Source organism: Mchenga conophoros, linkage group LG8 (assembly GCF_057382185.1).
Source record: "Mchenga conophoros isolate Kocher_MC1m ecotype Shallow Benthic linkage group LG8, M_conophoros_male_GT1.1, whole genome shotgun sequence".
Lineage (NCBI taxonomy): Eukaryota > Metazoa > Chordata > Actinopteri > Cichliformes > Cichlidae > Mchenga > Mchenga conophoros.
The window spans coordinates 15,283,122-15,302,649 of NC_140533.1; the positions used below are offsets into that span (position 1 = coordinate 15,283,122).

At 38.9% G+C, this 19,528-nt stretch overlaps 1 protein-coding gene across 1 annotated transcript; it reads right to left on the minus strand.

Annotated features, from left to right (window-relative positions):
- Positions 1-11,923: 11,923 nt before the first annotated feature.
- On the minus strand, positions 11,924-19,470 carry ppp1cab (protein phosphatase 1, catalytic subunit, alpha isozyme b). Its single transcript, XM_085284509.1, has 7 exons — positions 19,047-19,470; positions 17,951-18,082; positions 17,103-17,333; positions 16,156-16,260; positions 13,843-14,066; positions 12,962-13,096; positions 11,924-12,870 (listed from the first exon to the last, which is right to left on the minus strand). Exons 1-7 carry the CDS (start codon positions 19,099-19,101, stop codon positions 12,775-12,777), a joined length of 978 nt encoding a protein of 325 aa, XP_085140635.1. The 5' UTR covers positions 19,102-19,470; the 3' UTR covers positions 11,924-12,774.
- Between the last annotated feature and the right edge of the window lie 58 nt (positions 19,471-19,528).

Here is a 19,528-nt window from a genome sequence, read left to right on the forward strand (position 1 = left end):
GGCTTGCGGGGGAGTGGGGGTGAGGGTGGAGGCGATTTGTACCATGGATGAAAATGAGATCTGTTTTTGGAACATGCATGGTCAGTGGAATAAGACGAAGGGAGAAGGTGAGAGAGCGAGACAGCAGATCATCCAGAGGGGTGCAGGGGGGGGGGGGGGGGGGGGTGCACATTGAGTGACGGCTCAACTGGTTTTTGCTGAGGAAGGTGGACGAGCCAGAGACACACAGGCTGAGACATTGAAGAAGGGAGATGGTAGACAAATAATTTAGTACAAAAATTAGCTTGCATTTCTACCAACAGAATAAAAGTCCGACAAGTTGGCGCATTTACGCTTCACAGTTCCACCGGGTGAGCTCCGTACACCAGAGCTGCATCATCTGCTGCCACCAACATGTGCACAAGCATGTGAAATAACACAGACACCAAGCCTGATGATCGACCTGGTTGAGTAAGACATGGGAACGATAGTGGAATGAAGAAAGTGAGCGTGTAGTAGAGGAATGGGCGCTGAATGCCAAGAGGACGGCCAGTGTGTCATACTATCCCGCCACAGAGGAGAAGCCCCGGCTGCAGATACAGGAGGATCGAGTTTTATTTTCTCTTTTTTTATGAGCAATGGTTGGCAGCAGGTTGATACGGCACAGCTTAAGTAGATGTGTGGCTGATGATCCCACCACAACTGTTATTCAGTGAGTCACAATGGCCTCTTGTGGTGGAAGCAGAGCATCAAGTTTATTACAGCTAATATGTTCCTTTTTCCCACCTCATGGTTGTGGGAGATCAGCTCATACATTTTTAAGCCATAAATCTGCAGGTTAAATGAGGATGTGTATATATTTCTTTCATTATTTGTTTGCCTGCCTCTGAAAACAGCACGTCACTACGTCTTTATATAATGAAAACCTTTTCCATAAATCTGAGTGTTACGATGCTGAGCACGGATCTATTGATTTACTGTTTGTTATAACAGCAGTAAAGACACTGCGGGGCGGTGTGGAGTCCTCTGTGGACAGGAATCTGTGCTGCTATTCATAATCAATAAAATGACAGGTGCTGGAGTGCGAGCAGCAGTAATCATTGCTCAACATGTTTAACAGCTACTGCAGAACTGCTTTAGAGTAAACAAAAATAACCAAAAGATTTTTGTTTTGTTTGATATTTTAAAAGATGTTCATGAGTTCTGCATATGATTTCTTTATCGCTATGCAAAGACACAAATTGACTCCTGTATTTGTGCGTGCATTTTGCTACCTCAGTTACAAAACACACAAAACATCCTCGCTGATTTACATTTAAATAAAACAGAATCCAATCATTTGCAAATCTTATAAACCCACATTTCATTCGCACTAAAACATAGAAAAGATTTCAAATGTTTAAACTGAGACGATGTATTATTTCATGAAAAATATTAGCTCAACACATCTCAAAAAAGTTGGGACACAGCCATGTTTAGCACTGCGTAGCGTCCCAGCCACTTTAACAACAGTCTGCAAACATCTGGGAGCTGAGGAGAGAAGTTGCTGGACTTTTGGGAGAGAAGTGTTGTCTCATTCTTGATGATAGTGCAACCAACCGCGGTACCCGTCCGTAAGCCGTTTGGTAGCGGGCTGTGAGAGTTGAGGCTAGGGTGTGAAATTTATGGTTTTCAGGGTTTTTATCGTTAACTCGGTTTTCTGGGTGTTTTGCTGTGTGTTTTGAAGAAATCTTCCTTTTTTTGGTACTGGTACTGGTTTTATTTTGTTGTATTTATCCACGACACCTTAAAGGCCAGTCCGTGACAATATTTTCGGACATAAATTGGTCCGTGGTGCAAAAAAGGTTGGGGAACGCTGTGATAATGGAATTTAGCTGCTCAACAGTCCTGGGTCTTCTGTCTTTCATCATCGACTTGTTGAAATACATAAGGCATTCCCCGAAATAAGATGGGAGCATATGTTGCTCTGATACCAGTTATAGACTTTCCAGATGTGCTAGCTGCACGTTCCATAGACACCAATGCACCTCATACCATCAGAGGTTTTGAACTGAGTGCTGATTATAAGCTGGAAAGGCCTGGAAATCACGGGCATCCAAATTTCATCTTCTGCCATCTTTGTTGCACACAGACATTTCTTCCACAGTGATATTATGTTCAGTAGATGGTAAAATATTCAAGCATTCAAGGCTATTTTACTTTGATGAACATTATTCTGAAATTATTCCACCATTTTTAGACAGTGTTTTGCATATTGGTGAACTTTTCCAGTAAGTTTGCTGCCCCCGTCCCGACTTTTAGGGAGACAATAATAAACCGTCTCAGTTTAAAGTTTCATACGTTTTCTATGTTCTACTGTGAATTAAATGTGCGTTTAAGATATCTGCAAATTATTGGATTCTATTTTTATTTCCAGATCACACAGTGTCCCAAGTTTCTGGAGCTGGGATTATATATAAATCCCTTTATATAAATATAATACAGTTATATAGATTTTATAATTAAATGTCAGTAAAACTTCCTGTTTGTGTATGACATAATCACAAGGTCATATGTACTGTCTTCAGCATTAACCCCTTTTATTGGACAACATTAGCTTCTGTTGCTGCTTCACAGACAACCTGTGAAATTGGAATCCATGTTTCCCATCAGCTTCTGGTGGCCACCTGCCACGTGGACTTCTTATATGCTGCCCAGAGTGCACATAATTAAAATGATAATAATATTTATTTTCTAAAGTGTGATGATAAATATGAGAACTTATGTTTAGACATGTAGAAAAATCCAATGAGAAGAAGGAAAGTCTTACCAATGAAGTTAAACTAACTAACAGAGGGATTATTTTCATGTCATATTACATTTTGTTTTGCTTCTGGACATATTCAAAGACATTGTATTTGCTCGGATCTGCCAGCGTCTTATATCCGCTTCAGCAAGTCCTTCACTGAGCCTCAGCTGTCATATTCTCATCGTGACCTCTGAGATTTCGGGGTTGCGATAAGGGTCGGCCTGTCAGTGTCTCCCTCAGGCAGAGCAGTGACATTTAACTCAATATCCCAGAAGGATAAGGTTTCTCCTTTGCTCCCTTCCATCTTCCGCCTCTGTCCACGACTGCGTGTGCAGGGACTACTACAGCTAGGACACCCATCACCTCAGACTCCCACTGTGGCGCTCGCACGCCACGCCCATGTGCCAGGCTGAGGGATCACCATGTGCTAGGCTTAAACCATCAAGCCCCTGCCTCTGACCTCCTCCACTTGTGAACTCTATACATGTTCCCAGATCTGTAGTGTTAAGCACCGGGGTGGTGCAGCTGGCCATCTTATGCAACTAGGTCTGTCTCTGCTGACTTGCACGCCACAAGCAAAGGGAAAGGGACAAGGTGATGTTTGTCACCTAAAGATATGGAGCCAGGAGACACCGACATGCTTCCTAAAGAAGGTTACTGCCATTAACACGACATTCTGTGGAGTGCACACTGTATGCTGATAAATATCATGCATCTGGGAGACATAACGAAGTGAACCAAACATTTTCACAGACGTCATAACAATCCTTTAATGACTGACTGGAAAGGCAGGGTAATATCAATGAGATTTTTTTTTTATATAACTTACTATAGTGTACCCTGAAGTTCTTTGGACAACTTAAAATGTAATAGTACGGGGCATGTGTGGTATTGACAGCATGGACATAATTAGTGCTGAGCAATAAGACTCTTGATAAAAGAGCTACAGCGTGGGTGTTAGGTGGATACTTGTTACAGCATTAGCTAATAGTAATAATAGAAGTGGCAGCTGAGTCTCTGAATCCGGAATTCCTCTTGGGATATAAATAGAGCAGGTGACACTGTGCTGCTGAGCATGGCACCACTACAGCTTTGCTGCTTTTTCATTTCAGAACACCGGATCTTCGATTTGGGCTTGTTAATCAAATTTTTGGCAGGAGAAAAACATGAAAAATGGGAGTGTGGGGACACACTTCGACTCTGCAGTGTGATCAGTATCTATGAGGTAAACTGGGCCAAAGAGTTCCCGGTTGTTCGCACCATTCCACACACTTAAGGCTGTACTATATAAGCCACAGGGGAGCTAACAGGAAAGTGAGCCTGTTGATCAAAAGTGGCTTTCATTTTACTGGAGTCACGTACATGGCTGGTGATGCATTTTTAGAAGCCAAATGGCCCAATTTTACTGGGACATTTAGGAGTACCCAGCACATGACCCCATTAGTTTTGCAGATTTAACTTGATAATGATATGGAATGGGTTTAAGTGTGATCCACTGTTTATCCTCGGGTAAGAATCTTGTCGCGCTTTTCTGTGTTAGATCATATACAGCATGAATGCAAAGCTTTAAACTACACTGGTTTAATAGGAGAATACTTCATTTCCTCTTAACTTGATACAATAGAGGAGAAAACAAGTTAATGTTAATTTTATACAAGCCAAAATCCACCGTACAGCTTTCAATACTTTTTCAAGCTCTTCATTCTGTTTTTAGTGGTGACTCAAAAAAAACTGAGCTGCAGATCTGCACTTCTACAACTACTATTACTGATTCACAATTCAAAGTAATCATATGTAACTTGTACTCAATCTCGGTGCAGCGTTTCAATTGGACCACTGTCTGAAAGAAGCTGCTTCAGCTTCCTTTCCTTTTAGCCAGATTGCTTCTGATTGGCTGCCCCAGGCAAACAAGTTTAAGCTGCAGGTGGGCGGGGCTTCTGTTTTACCAGCCAGAGCTTTGCGCTTGAGATGTTCATACTATGCATATGTCCCCTCTCTCTCTCTCTGTCCTCGTAATGAGCACTGAGCTTCTGGCTCACTTGCATATATGCCGACTCATTAATCAAAATAACATTTTTATTGCTAAAATATAATTAATGTCGTTATTCAGCAATTTTCAGATTTACTGTTTTACCAATAAAAATGAAGAAGAAGAAAATAGTAAAGCATGTCATGTTAACTGCAATCCTTGTATAATTCCCGACTTAAATTTGGGTTAAACAAACGTGAATTCAGTAAAAAATTTTATTCACAGATTTTTGTGTTGTTAAGCACATTATAACAACAACTAAGAGGGAAAAAAAACGGTAACGTCCCCTTTAAAAAATATTATTTTGGGGGTTTAAAACAGTGGCACTTTTTCAATGTAAGTGAAGACCACTATCAATTTAAGGAAGCATAATTTGTAAGTTATACAGGCATACTTTTATAAATGGCAGTTCCTTTTCATTTTCATAACAGTTTAAACAGAGTTTTACTGCTGTCTCGTAAACAAAATCCTTCTGGAGTTTTATAGTAGGACCCATAAATTAAACAGGTTAGTATTCCAGGCCAGCATAGCTGCATGAATGAGTATGTACAGTATTTGATATCATCTGAAAGATGAACTCTTAAAATCCATAACACCTTCAACATCTCGTCTATTTTGAGGAGGGGACTCTTATCTCACCAAGACACTATTTTTGAGTTGACTACTGTAGCCAAAAAGAAAAAGAGTCCTTACCTATAATGTACGAGTATTTTTTAGCTTTTTTATTTATTTATTTATTTATTTTAACCAACACGCATCAGGAACAAGGTCACATTCTGTTCTCAGGGCTCATTGACCAACAGAGAACTCGGAAACATAATCCTACACAAGCAAAGTAGTTAGAACCTGAGACCACACAGCTACTGACAGATTAGGACGATTAGGGGTGACCTTAAATCTCCATCATCCTGCTATAAATGTACGGACGATTTTCCTGAAGACTTTCTACAGGCGGAGAACTTGATAAACTTAAGATATATATTTCAGCCATATGCACATCCTTTAGTCTCAATCTTAAAATGTTCAACTCTCTTTCAATACAAAAAATATATAAATGTATTCCTTTTATAGTCTAAATTCTTAAGCAATGTTTGGAAATAATTCACTGAATTGTTCTGTTTCTGTTACGAAAAAGATTAAGTATGTAACAAAATAACAGGATGTCAATTGAAACTAAAAAGGTTCTTTCTTTCAAGTCCAAACCGAACCCCCTCACACTTGCCCTTTGCCCCTAAGCTCACTTGCGACGTACGAAGAAGGCAAAATGGACAGAGCGTCTTGAGGAAGGGTGCTGATGACAGGAAGACGAATGAATGCAAAAAGATCCTGAGAAATGCCCAAGTAAGAAACAAGATCCTTTTTTGATAAATATAGAATGAGGTCTGACAACGGAGATACGGTTTAACACAGCCTCTGTCCTGAGACACAGGGTACATATTACTGTTATTAAAAATGATTTAATGGTTACCACATTTAGAACACAATACCCCTACTACAGAAACTGCAAACCACCACAGCTTCCTTCTATGAGGAGCACTGAACTAAACCAGGAATGAGCTACTAAACTTCCCTTTGTTGAAATGTAAAGCATTTTTTTAACCACTCAGTAATATGTCTTTGTGTGTCTGGGTGGCTGTGTCTGCTCTCAGAGGAACTTAACACTGCCTCCCTGTGGGTAACAGCTGATATGTCCACACAAATGCACAGGAAAATGAGTGATAGCAGCAATTTGTGCACCAGAACATGACACCGCATTATTTTTGAAAGCAAAAGTGGGAATATTGGGCCACTATACTACTATCCTTTGTGTATGACTTTGTTTTTTGTTGTAATAAGTTACTTTCCCAATATAAATAAAAAATATTACCATGCAATTATAAACTAACGCAGAACTATAAGCTACAGTTATACAACTACTGCATGAATTTGTTTTAGGAAGCTGGGCAATATTTTTTTTTTACTATTTCTTAAAGTTATCACTAATTCTCTGGGATTAAAGCTGGGCATAATGTTTTCAGCACAGTTGAACAAACAAATTCATACTAACCTGTCAGAATATTGAAAGTCAAGCGATTCGAGAAAAACCTAGACTCCTAAAGCTCCCCTGGGATCTTTTCAGGCCTTAAACAAAGAATCCAAGTGGCAGGAGACTTTCACAGGTCCTTTTAAAGAAGATTAGGTGAATAGGATAAAGACGGTTAAGAATCAATGTAGAATGCAATGTCTAAGCAGAGGATTTTGACCTAGGAGAGTGACGTTTGAAGCCTTTTGATTTTTGTCTAATGGTACATTCTATTCTTGACTGATGGGAGAGGATTCGAACAGAGATGGAATAACTAGCTTTTTTCTGTCTATCACAGCTTATATAGATGTAAAAAAATGGATAGATACATTTTTGCAACCTAACTTAATATTTCTGCATTGTGACTACGTGACAAGCTAAATTTAACACTTTTAAGACTAATTCAAACTGGGTTAAGATTTGTAAGTGAATTTCTTGATAGAAGCTTGAATTCACTGCTCCCTCAGTGAGAGAAAACATCTCGTCCTGAGGTAGCAAACCGGCACCAAAGCACGAGGTTATCATTTTTTTCCCCCGGTAATCACAGATCTTTACCAGGAAGTCGAACTTTTGTGTCATTTATTCACCGAACATTTTCCCATATTTGTTTCGCCACATCCAAGTGGCCTTTTGCTGCAGGTGTTTTGTTATTTCGGTTCAGGATTACACGCTGGTATCTGCCTCGTATCATTTTTACATGATGCCTTCTCCCAGAGAGATAATTGCTGATTTTGTAGACATAAAACAAATCTTTTTAGTCTTCTTTTTAGGTTCTGTAATTTTGTAGTGAAGCACTTTGTGATATTTATTTTAAAAAGGTATCATACAAATACAATTTTACTTTTGTCACATGGGTGTTTAAAACATTTCTGCAGTATCTTCTAGCTTTACACACCTCTGTCATGATTAGTTGTAAGCTCGTGTAAAAACATTTATGATACAGACAAACAACCTCTCATGCAATACTAGAAGACCACGAGACTTTGTACACCTTTATTTACATAAAGAGTGACCTTTATGACCCACGCCTCTAATCTCATCTCCTTAATAGTTTTTGGAGAAGTAAATAGCACTGTGAGTGATTATTGAGCATATTCAGTAAAGATACGGGCAGACAACTGTGCAGCCTTATTAGTTTGGTGAGACTGTGTTTATCTTTAATTCTATGAGAGATTAATGCACAAATCCTGGAAACTCACAGTTTTCTTGTACATAATGTACAATGTTTAATGCTCATTGTTTAATCGGGCAGTGTTTAGTCACTGTAACTTCAACAGTAATTACAAGAAATAGGACAAAAAAGGTGTCTGATCTTCAATAATTTTCAGTGAATAATACAGTTTTTGTCAGTTTCTGCCCTCACTTCAGACGACAAAGGCGCTACCAAGATTTTCAAAAAGAAACTAGAGTTTAGCCTGTTAATGTTAAAACACCTGCAGCTTTTGTAAAATTATCACAGGATTTTAAAAAAGAGCTCTCTACTATTCAGACTTAGATACTTTAAGATAATCCCGTACTACGACCACTGAGTGAATATCAGTTTAAAGCCTGGTAATTTCATGTAGTCCACTTGGCTTCTCTTGGCCAGATATCCCTAAAACAAAATCACACATCAAGCACTAGAAAACTGTGCAGTAAAACAGTTTTCTGAGGTGTTAGGAGCGGTGTGGGTTTTCCATCCAGATGGCAGATTAGTGGCCAGACAGGAATAGTGGTGTATGGGTTTTTTTTTTTAAACTAAAGCACTTCAAGAAATTGATTTTATTAAATATTACTTGCCAACACAAGAGAAAATGGCATTGATAAACAGAGATGATATACTTTCCCCCCTTTTTTTCTAGGTTTTTTGGGGGGGGTTTGCTCTAGGAAATGTTAAAATTAAAGTGAATATTGACAGTAGTTGATCTCAGAATAGCAACATAAGAGATTACACAGTAACACAGCATCTGACAAAGAGACACTGACGTGTAATTTAATCTGCATTTAGCTTATTTTGTCTTATTTGTGTTTTTTTCTTTAACGGTATTTCTATTTTCTGTGGTAAAATTATGCTGACTGTCTGCTGCTGAGTTCATCAAAGCAAAACAAATTGTATTAACTTTAAGCTAGGTAGTACAGATTAGTTAGTACTTACCCCAAAAAGTTGATTCTGTTCATCTGGACGTGTTTCCAGTGGGAGAAACGTTTCGTCACTCATCCATGTGACTTCTTCAGCTGACTGCAGGTTTCCCTAATCTTATAAACAGTACCTTTGCACAATAACTGAAACCAGCCCACTAGCTAGTACTTACCTCGCTCACCTGATTGATTACTTAATAGAAAAAGCTGTGAGTAACTTCTTTACAACAGTTAACATTTATTTACACATTAAAATTATTTACAGTTAAAAACAAGTTGGGGAAAAAGCGACACAAACCCTCTAAATTAACTAAATTGGAAGTATTTGTAAGGATGGACGAGATGACCGTCACAGAGTAGAGCATGCGCACAACGGTGATACGTTAATAGTAATCCACATGCAGATTACATTTGGTCTGGGAGCTCTTTGATTTGGCAAAGAAATGATTAAGGAGGGTTTACTGCTTCACTATGTTTACTTATGTTTAAAAATGCTGAAATTTCTACCCTAAAAGATGTTCATATAGATATGAAGATATAGATACTTTTAAGTATACGCAACTAACTTTAAACAATGTAATAGTGCCTCTCACACAAACATATCTATGCTACATACTCACTTCCCTTTAAGTAATGGTATCACTTAAACTACTCAGCTGGAATATAATATTTGTGGTATGGGAAATCAGGCAAAAAGCATTCAAATAATGGACTACCTCAGCAGACTTCAAGCAGACATGTTTATGACAAGAAACCCATTTAACTGGTGTGAAAATCACAACACTGAAGTCACCTCGGGTTTCCCATGTATCTTTGTCAACTATAACTCCAGGAAAACAAGAACTGCTGTCCTCGTTCATAATACAATTACAGTCACTCACAACAGTACAATCGCAGACACAGATGGATGTTTTGTAATGTCAATACTTATTCCCCCCTGACAATAGTGAATTTCACATAAATTCTTCTCTATACTTAATAACCTACCTGGCTCAGAACACATAATAGGAGGTGACTTTAATGCTGTGCTCATAAATATGGACATTAAGATTATAAGCAAAACTCTAAACAAGAAATAAGTGACTGTACCTGGCAAATGTACAACATAAGAAAAAAAAGTATTGTACAGTTGATAAAAATAGCCTAACCAGATTCAAAGAAATGTGCAACTGAGTAGGTTGATTTTTTTTTTTAAATGTACCAAAAGTGCTGCATACTTATGCTTTAAAAACAACCACAGACTATTTACAGAAAATGAAAAAAGTGTACCAATAACAGCAGGGATTTAAATAATTTATTGTGGAGCAGTGAAGGTTAAAGTCTAAAGTGTAACAGCTGCTGGGAGGAAGGACCTGCGATAACACTCCTTTGTGCACCTAGGACGCAACAGTCTGTCATTAAAGGAGCTCTGCAGTTCTGCAACAGCTTCATGCATTTGGTGGGAGACATTGTCCAAAAATTGTGTTATTTTTGCCAAAGTTCTTCTATTTTCTACCACCTGCACTGGGTCGAGGGGGCAACCTAGAACAGAGCTGTTCTTCCTGACGACCAAACGCTTCTAAACTGCTGTAGATAAGCGTCTGTTCTAACAGACAACTTGGAAAGCAAGCTAATAAATGTGTTGGAGAATGGGTAGGATACACACCTTTGGCAGGTCTTCATTATAAACCACGCTTAGTAAATTAATACAGATTAAACAGTCATTAACCAATGGCCACCTGATAAATATGCTCTCTCTTTAGGGTATGGGGGTTATTTTGTGTTGTTTGGCGATGATATGTTCTGGAGAGCTCTCTCCGATCAGGTCAGGGAGCGATTCAGAACCTGAGAAGTCAAAATAATAACCTGCTATACCAAGAATCATCCATGCTCTCATTAGATATGCTTGATTACTCTTCCCCCCTTTCATTTATCAATTTTTAGATGCGTGTGTATATATATATATATATTATATAGTCATTTTCTTCCTTTTCTTATGTGCATCTATATTTGCTATAATTGTATCACTGTAAGTGTGTTGATATAATTATTGCTGCTGTTGTCACCTATTTTATCTTTCACCCGATCCATGAGGGATTTGGTTAGAAACACTTCCCATGTGGAGGTTCCTTGCACATTATCCGCACTCCACTCGCCCCGTGTTTCGATTATTGTATCGTCTGTGTTTGTAAGTTGACCATGTCCTTGTCCTGGATCTGTCTCCAAGTTGCTGTCTTGTTTTGTTCGTAAATAAAATATAAAAAAAAAAAAAAAGATATATTCCCCTGGTGTAGATGAAGTATAATAAAGACTTAATAAAGAATCAACCTTTAGAACAGTTAAATGGAAGAAAATTTAAAGTCTAACAAATATTTTCATATCCATTAACATAAACATAGTTTATCTTGTCTTTTGTTTCTCATGCCCTTTACCCTATTACCTTGTGCCCTCTCCTATTCTCAGTTTGATAGCTATTGCTGGTAATATTTAAATACTTTCACCCTCTGCTGCCTTTACTCTTTAACAACACTTCACATATCTGTTTCAAATTAAAAGCCCTCCAGAATTTCAGTGCACAGAAACCTCTTTTAGGAAAAGACTTTTATTGTGAAACATTTACAGGAACATGTTTAAAAAACAAAACTTGCAACTTTTCTGTGATGAAATGCATTGTCTAAGATAATCTCCGGGTACAAGTATCTCCCTCTGCCAACCAGTTAGCCCATTACACCAGAGAATAAATAGAATATGACCAGAAAGAAATGAGACTGACAGATGAGTTTATAATCTGTTCATTCTTAAGAAAAGGAAAATTCTAATAAGATTTGTCTATACATGCATTTATCATGTTTGAAATTAAAAGTCACCTCCCAATTCATTTAGAGCCTTTAAAATAACCGCCCAAGCAACTAAGAGTACTATTGTATACCGAAGCAGATACAGAAAAACGACTGAGAGACAGTACAGCTCAGATTCTCGCTTTATTGGTCAACTTGATGAAAGACTACAAAACGAATTCACAAAAAATCTTTCAAGTAATCAAATCTGTACAAACCTAAACTGGACTGTTTTTTTTATTTGTAGTTTTTTTTTTGTGGGGGGTTTTTTCCTTCTTTTTTATTTTTTATTTTTTTTTTTTAAAACAGTTCTGGCTCATATGAATCTGACGAGTCATATGCACGTGTGTGGGCACGTGTGCAAATGTGCGCTCGCTCTGATAAGGTGACAAACTCCTCCCTGTTCAAGCATATTGTGATCATACTCCAACAGGCAAGACACAGCATGCACACACACGCACACACCTGTGTTTTCGATTTTACAGTACAGAGGACAGGGGAAAAAATAATAATAATATATATTTAAAAAAAAAAAAAAAAAAAATCCCCCTTCCACAAGTATGTACGTACACACCATCTGCTAACAAGAGCTTGCTGCCAAATTCATTACATCAGCAATCTCCCACCTTCTCCCAAACCCTGTCGTTTCAGTCAAGTTACTGTACAGACAATGTGGTTTCAGCCTTTCAGTGGGAAGAGTGGTCAGAGAAAGGGGGGGGGAGAGCAGGGATTATAAATCTCTAATATTCTCACACAGAATATACACGTGCACACATGATTTTAATGCTCACCTGCAGACGTTTGTAAGCCTGCACACGCGCACACTCACTCAGACCATCTGTAACATTAAATGTTTTAAGAAGTACAGATAAAAAAGGAAATAAAAGCCCTGGGTATAGGTTTGATTTCTGGCTGTTTGGTGAAAGAAAGGAGAAGAAGAGGTAGAGAGGGCAGGACAAGGGTCAAGGGCAAACTACTGGTGTCATTTCTTAGCTTTCCTAGGTGGAGTGACTGGGCGACCGGAGCCCATGCCCCCGCCCCCACCATAGAACAGCTTCTTATCTGCAGGTTTGAGGATCTGCACAAGGAAAATAAAGAAGAAGAAAAACCATGAGTTAAAAATGACAACAACCTTTAAGATTAGCAAGTTCAATCAGTTTCTAGTTTACCTGGAATGAACACATGAGGGTCTCATCTACACTCATCATAGCGCCGGCATTGTCGAACTCCCCGCAGTAGTTTGGGGCGGAGAACAGAGTCACAAGCTGCCTCTTTGCAAAGAATTCATATCCATCCTCAACCACCTGAAAAACAAACAGGTTAGCAAACTCTCACACAGGATCAAGCACACAGCAGAACAATAGACTCTGCTACGGATGATAACACATGACATTATAAATGCCCCGTTACTAGCACAGCTTGACAAATAAGAAAATTACGCTAACACATCTAACTGCTGAACACAAACTAAGCGATAACTGCAGCCATGTAAGGTCAGCGTCAGTACTGCTGGAAACTACTCTAAATATCAACACATTGAAGATATTCTTAAGACTAAAATCAAAATTTAGCTGCTGAAGCTGGCCTGAAATCCAATTGTGCTTAAATGGTTAAAAGGTTTTTAGCTGCTGTGTCACTGCCACTATCTAAACACTTCCCCCTGCAGCACTTCCACATGACATTTCTTAAAATACACAACAGCATCGGTAAAATTATTGTTTGATAAATGTTGCAGCCTTCTTGTAGCTTGAAGGAAGAGCCGCTTCAATGCTAATAGCTCCTTTACCCACATGACATAGAACAGCTCGCACCTCGTCAGATCAAAACAATACCTGGTACCCTGCTGCAACTTCTAATAAAGACCAGACAACCCTCCAGCATCTTTAAAGGCAACCAAGGGTGGAAAAAAAATCCCCAATCAACTCCAAGCAGTTAAACACTTAACTATGAGGCTCAACCAAATCCTGTAAGTTATCAAACCCTTTCACTTGTGTTACTCATTTTTACTACCATGAAACTGAACCATTCAATTACATTTTTTGGTACTGACCTGATGGGCTCGACAAATGAGGTCCATGTCATGTTTGTGGAGGAACTTTGTCACCACATCTGCACCAAAAGTGAAAGAGACACCGCGGTCGTTCTCACCCCAGCCCAGCACATCTTTATCGGGGTCTGCCCACAGCAGGTCGCACAGTAGGCCCTGGTCAGGAACATCAGTGGGACGCATGACCCTTCTCACCTGCTCCATGGACTGGAGGTCTGGAGACAGACCTGGAAAATATAAATGTCCAAGAATTAAACTTCAGTAGTGAAGGAAAAAAATAAATAAAAATCAGCATCTGATTTTAGAATTTGTTTTTGTAAAAAATGTTTGCATCCTGAAAAGATTCAAAGAGCAACCATAAAAAGAAAATGAATATCACATGCCGCAAAAACCCTGTGATATTTCTGGCGATGTTTAAAGGTAAATTTAGTGCTCAACTTTTAAATCAGAAGGTACAGAAAACGGAGAGGCCGGTCATCCGATGTTAACTTCACCCATATCCCAGCTAATAAGATAGCGCCATCATGCAAGTAGACTGGATTGCTTCCTTTTAAGAAAAGCCCATCACTGGAATTACAATCCAAAGCCACGACACTCCATGGTAGTTTTGCTCACACCGACTGTTTCAACGCACAAACACCACCTGAAACATCCTCACAAGATAAAGAACTTAGGTTTCTGAAGAAGAAATTTTTAAATGAGTACTTTCTATTGAATAATGTAGGATGTTTTTAATGAATGTAACCGTGGATATCTGACAGAGTGCCAACAGGACATGACTGCCTCTGCTGCAATAATTAGCCTAATTTCTCTTGTGAATAGAGCACAGCTGGCACATCAGTGTCTCCCTACAGGCCCTTTAATACAGAAAGCAGCACACGCTCTGAAAGCCATTCTTTTCTACGGCTTTTGCGGTGGAAAAAAATTGTTTGCTGCTGTGTCAACTAAGAGCACTGACTGGGGAGAGCTTGCATGTGCCACGATGAAACGTACACTGGGGGTACAGAAATGCAGAATGACAGGGAGCGGGGAAATGCAGAACCTATGAAGACCTTGAGTGGCCACAAAAGATTACGCAGTACAAGCAGACTGCAGCGGTTTTTCGCTGGCTGCTCAACTTGGGTGTTAGCGCAGCACACGGCGCTTCGTTACCACTGACTTTGAGGACCTATTGACAGGTCCTGACAGATTAAGAATTATTTAGTGTCTAAGATGTCTGGATGTTTAAGAAAATAAACTGCAGTAATAACTAAGAACTGTATCACATCATGATAATCATCCATAAGAAAATGTTTCATACGAAGTTTTAAGAAAATGTCTAGTGTCAGAATGTGTTTAACTTTTTTTTTTTTTCACATTTTGAACATAAATATGACAGCAAACAGATTACAAAGAAGTGCTTGAATTAATCAATAACATTTGGTAAATGATTAAAAAAAAAAAAAAAATCTACCACAGAGAGTGGTAGAAAAGTTTTAAAAGACACTGCACACCATCCCAAGATGTACAAAGTTTTTTCCAAAAGCTCTTTGGGAATCATCTTTTTGGTGCAAAAATACTTTGATTAATCCCTTGAGTTAGGTTCTTATTCTTAATGCTTGAATTATAAATAGGTTTGTTAAATAAATAATAGTGTTAATAAATAATAATAATTCTGACATTGATCAGGTACAATGACTGGACTGAAAATGAGTGAAGCAGCAGCAAGTGTCCAAAGAAAAACTTTGAAAGACTGTCAAAGCCTGGAGAACTGTTTCTCAAGACCACTTTATAAAGCACAGGACATCCTGGCTCCTTTAATGCAAAATATAAAGAAATGACAGGTGGCTCAAGACCTTTGCACAGTACACGCTTATTACAAAAGGGATTGATGTATTAAATGACAGTCTGTTAAAGCTGTACCCGTTTTTAGCTATATCTGTGTACTGATCCAGAAGGAATTACAAACACCGTCACCCCAACCGGTGGCAGCAGATGGCCGCCCCTCCCTGAGCCTGGTTCTGTTGGAGGTTTCTTCCTGTTAAAAAGGAGTTTTTCCATCCCACTGTCGCCAAAGTGCTTGCTCATAGGGGGTCATATGATTGTTGGGTTTTTCTCTGTGTCTATTATTGTATGATCTACTGTGCAATATAATGCGCCTTGAGGCGACTGTTGTTGTGATTTGGTGCTATATAAATAAAATTGAATTAGTCTAACAAATTAAGATGGTCCCTGCTAGACCATGACCATTATATGTTGACAGATACAACAGAGCAGAGTCTAGTCTTTGTGTGTTCGCTCTGGATAGAAACCAAATTAACTGTTTGAAGAGGATACCTCCATGGCAACAGAAGATCTTCTCATCAACAATGGCTGCTACAGGCAAACAGTTGAAGCAGTCAGTGAAGGTCTTCCACAGTTTTATGTTGTATCGCCTTTTACCTGTGGGAGGAAATTACAATTACTCTGTCACAATCTCATCATAAGAGCTATAAAATCAGCAGCGCCACTTGTTTCAAGCTGAAAACACATTTTACATAAGCTGAGCTCTAAATAGAACAAAAAGCATGTGACTGAATCACTGTTCCCACTGCCCGATCATGCTCCTTAGCCTGAAGCCCGGAGTACTGAGTGTTGCCCATGTTTCTCCATCAATTTAAAGGAACTCACAAGGGAATAGATATCTTGTGTACACTGTTAATCTAAGAATACTTAATTAGTTAATAATCTACAGACAGATTTCAAAGTGTCAGGCATATTTTCTTAATCGCAATTAAAAAAATAATAAAAAGAAACTGTAACCACCACACCTGTTGCAAGTGCTGATAAACATTACTTCACTAATTACTTGGTGTTTCTTTTGTTTTTTCCTCCTTATGTGTAAATCTGCCCTGTACAGTCTCTTCCTTCTTGTTTTTAATGTGTAAATCTGCATCTGCCTGTCACTTTGCTGCTGAAACACTTTCCTATTTTTCATTTCTATTCTATTTAGCTTTTGATGTATTAAGATATAGACACATATACATCCATTTCTCTCACCCTACATCTATTTATCTATATTTTATATATTTCTATATATGATAAGTTTGATGTTGTGTACATGTGTTTCCTCTTTTTACAGTTTCGGTATCAACAAACAAAAAAGAAAAACCAAGGTGTCCTCTTGACCACACCGAGGTCTGCTGTGTTGGCCTACACTTTTCTATTCAACTGGTAACCACAGAGAGCAGTCGCACAACTTTCCAAATTACTGTCTGTATCTGTGTGCATATATCATGACTTACACTCATCGTAGAAGCCGTATATTCTGTTAATAGAGGCGCACTCGTGGTTTCCTCTCAGCAGAAAGAAGTTTTCTGGGTATTTGATCTTGTAAGCCAGCAACAGACAGATGGTCTCCAGGGACTGCTTGCCTCTGTCTACGTAGTCGCCCAAGAACAGGTAGTTGCTCTCTGGTGGAAAGCCTCCATATTCAAACAGCCTGAGCAGATCATAGTACTGCCCGTGAACATCACCTAGAGAAACAAGCAGTGTTAGAGTGGAAACAGCAATGTTGTTCAAAGGTGTGATTATCGTGCTCAGTATATGTGCACAACAAAGGCTGAGGGAGTTGGATGGAGGTACAACATGACTAGAGACCTTGAAGATTAGCACTTTATACCATGACTGACAAAGTGTTATTTTAAATAAACACTTATTACAGAGTTACCTTATGTGTGTGTTTTGTTATGAGGTTGCATTTAGTACAAGGATGCTTATGATTTCTACTGCAGTACAGACTGTTCCAGTTCCTGAAACCTGTTCCTTAAACTAACATTCAACGGAAAACTCCAGGGAAACTTAAAGTACAAAACAGAATTGAACCAGCAAGTCAGTACCACTTTATCCCGTGAGTTGTTTATGTGGCAAGATTACAGCCATGAAGAATTAAACACTTTCTTTTTTTTTTTTTAGAGCCAGTCTGTTTTTAATTAACTATAATAACTTAGCATTGGTCATGTGAATACTAGAGCATAGTATGCACATAAGCTGACTCATAATGGTCCAGCACTCTAAGCTTCAACAGCTTGCTATGTTGTTTGACCACCCTCGAGAATTCCCTCGACTCCAAAGAACGCCACTTAAGCCTCACCACAAATCTTGAGGGGCGCCTCAAGTTCAAGCAGGATTGGCTGGCTGAGGAAGATCTCCCGGGATTTGAGGCAAAGACCACGGATTTCATTCTCTGTCAGCTGAACATTTTTGCCAGGTCTGGAGCCTTTCACTGTAAGGGGAAAAAATGAGTCAGAAAACAACAGCAAATTCTTACACTGTTTTTAATAAGAAAGGGGTAAATTATTACAAGTGGCTATTGGGTGATTATTCTCATTTCTCTCTGCATAAATGCAGCTTAAAGTGTAATTTGTAGGGCATACTGCCATGGACAGTTGGCTCATTTCATTTTGTGCACACTGTAGCAGTGAATCTGCTATGTTCTTGATTAGAAGCAACATAATTAGAATAAGATATCTCAAAATAAAGGAGAACAAATCTGTGGATTACACATTTTACAGTGGTAATCAGAGCACTCATTTATAATCATAATCTGCAAATGTCACACTTTTTCGTGAAGAATCTTGTATGGCTCCAAATACAGCCAAACCAAACATAAAGACAAAGACATTTTCAGAGGCATCCAGAGGTCGACCTATATATAGTGAACAGTGATAGTTAACAAATCAAGACTCAGTAGCACCCTGGATGATTTTACTGGTGTTATGGAGCATTTGCTCTCTGTCCTACAAAACAATAAAAATGTGATTACAAGTAACAAAATAAAATGACCTCACCCTGCTAGCATACAGGAGTGACCTTTTAAATTTAACCGTATAACCACTTCAGTGTGTACCCAAACGATGTCTGCACAAGTATAAAATAATGCATATTTCTGCATCATAGTATATTTCAATGCAAGTTTAACGAGACCAACTCTCACAATACAAATGGTGCGAATATATAACTGTGTTCAAAAATATATATTCAACCCGTCTCTCTCTTGTATTCAATTTCCGAAGACAACATTCAAACAAATTAAATTTACTGAGCGTTTAAGTGCTATGCTTTCTTTGCAAGAAGCGCCGGATGAACTGAACTTGTTTTTACGGCGTTGGCGGCTACCGTTCCCTAGCCGCAGTTGGCTAAAATGGCTACCTCTTTGAATAAATATCGAGCGAAATACTTGGTCTTACCTTCGAGGAGACGCTGTATAATGGAGTCGATGTTCAACTTGTCGGCTTCTGCCATGTTCTGCCCCTGTTCCGGCCGACTTCTAATAACTTCTACGAATTCAAGAGGTACTGGGTATTAACTGGTTGCCGAATTATAGTTACCTGAACTAGTTTAGTGTTAATCGGCTATCGTTAGCCCGCTAGCTAGCTAACCTTGGGGAAGAATCGGCTACCTCAATATTGGAGGCGAGATTTTGAAATGTTAACGATGTGATGGCTGATGTACTTCGGAAATCACATTAATCGACTAATTCCATTTAGGCATCCGAATTTCGTTTAGTCTATTCGTATTTTCTCGACTACGTTATTGTGCGGAAGCTACTAGCACCATGCCATCGACAAAAAAAGCTGCTGGACGAGCGTTAGCTCAAAGCGGTGTTGAACGGAAGTGGGCTGACCGCTGTCGTGCCCCCATTGGTTAGCTTTAAAAATAGGCGGCGTTT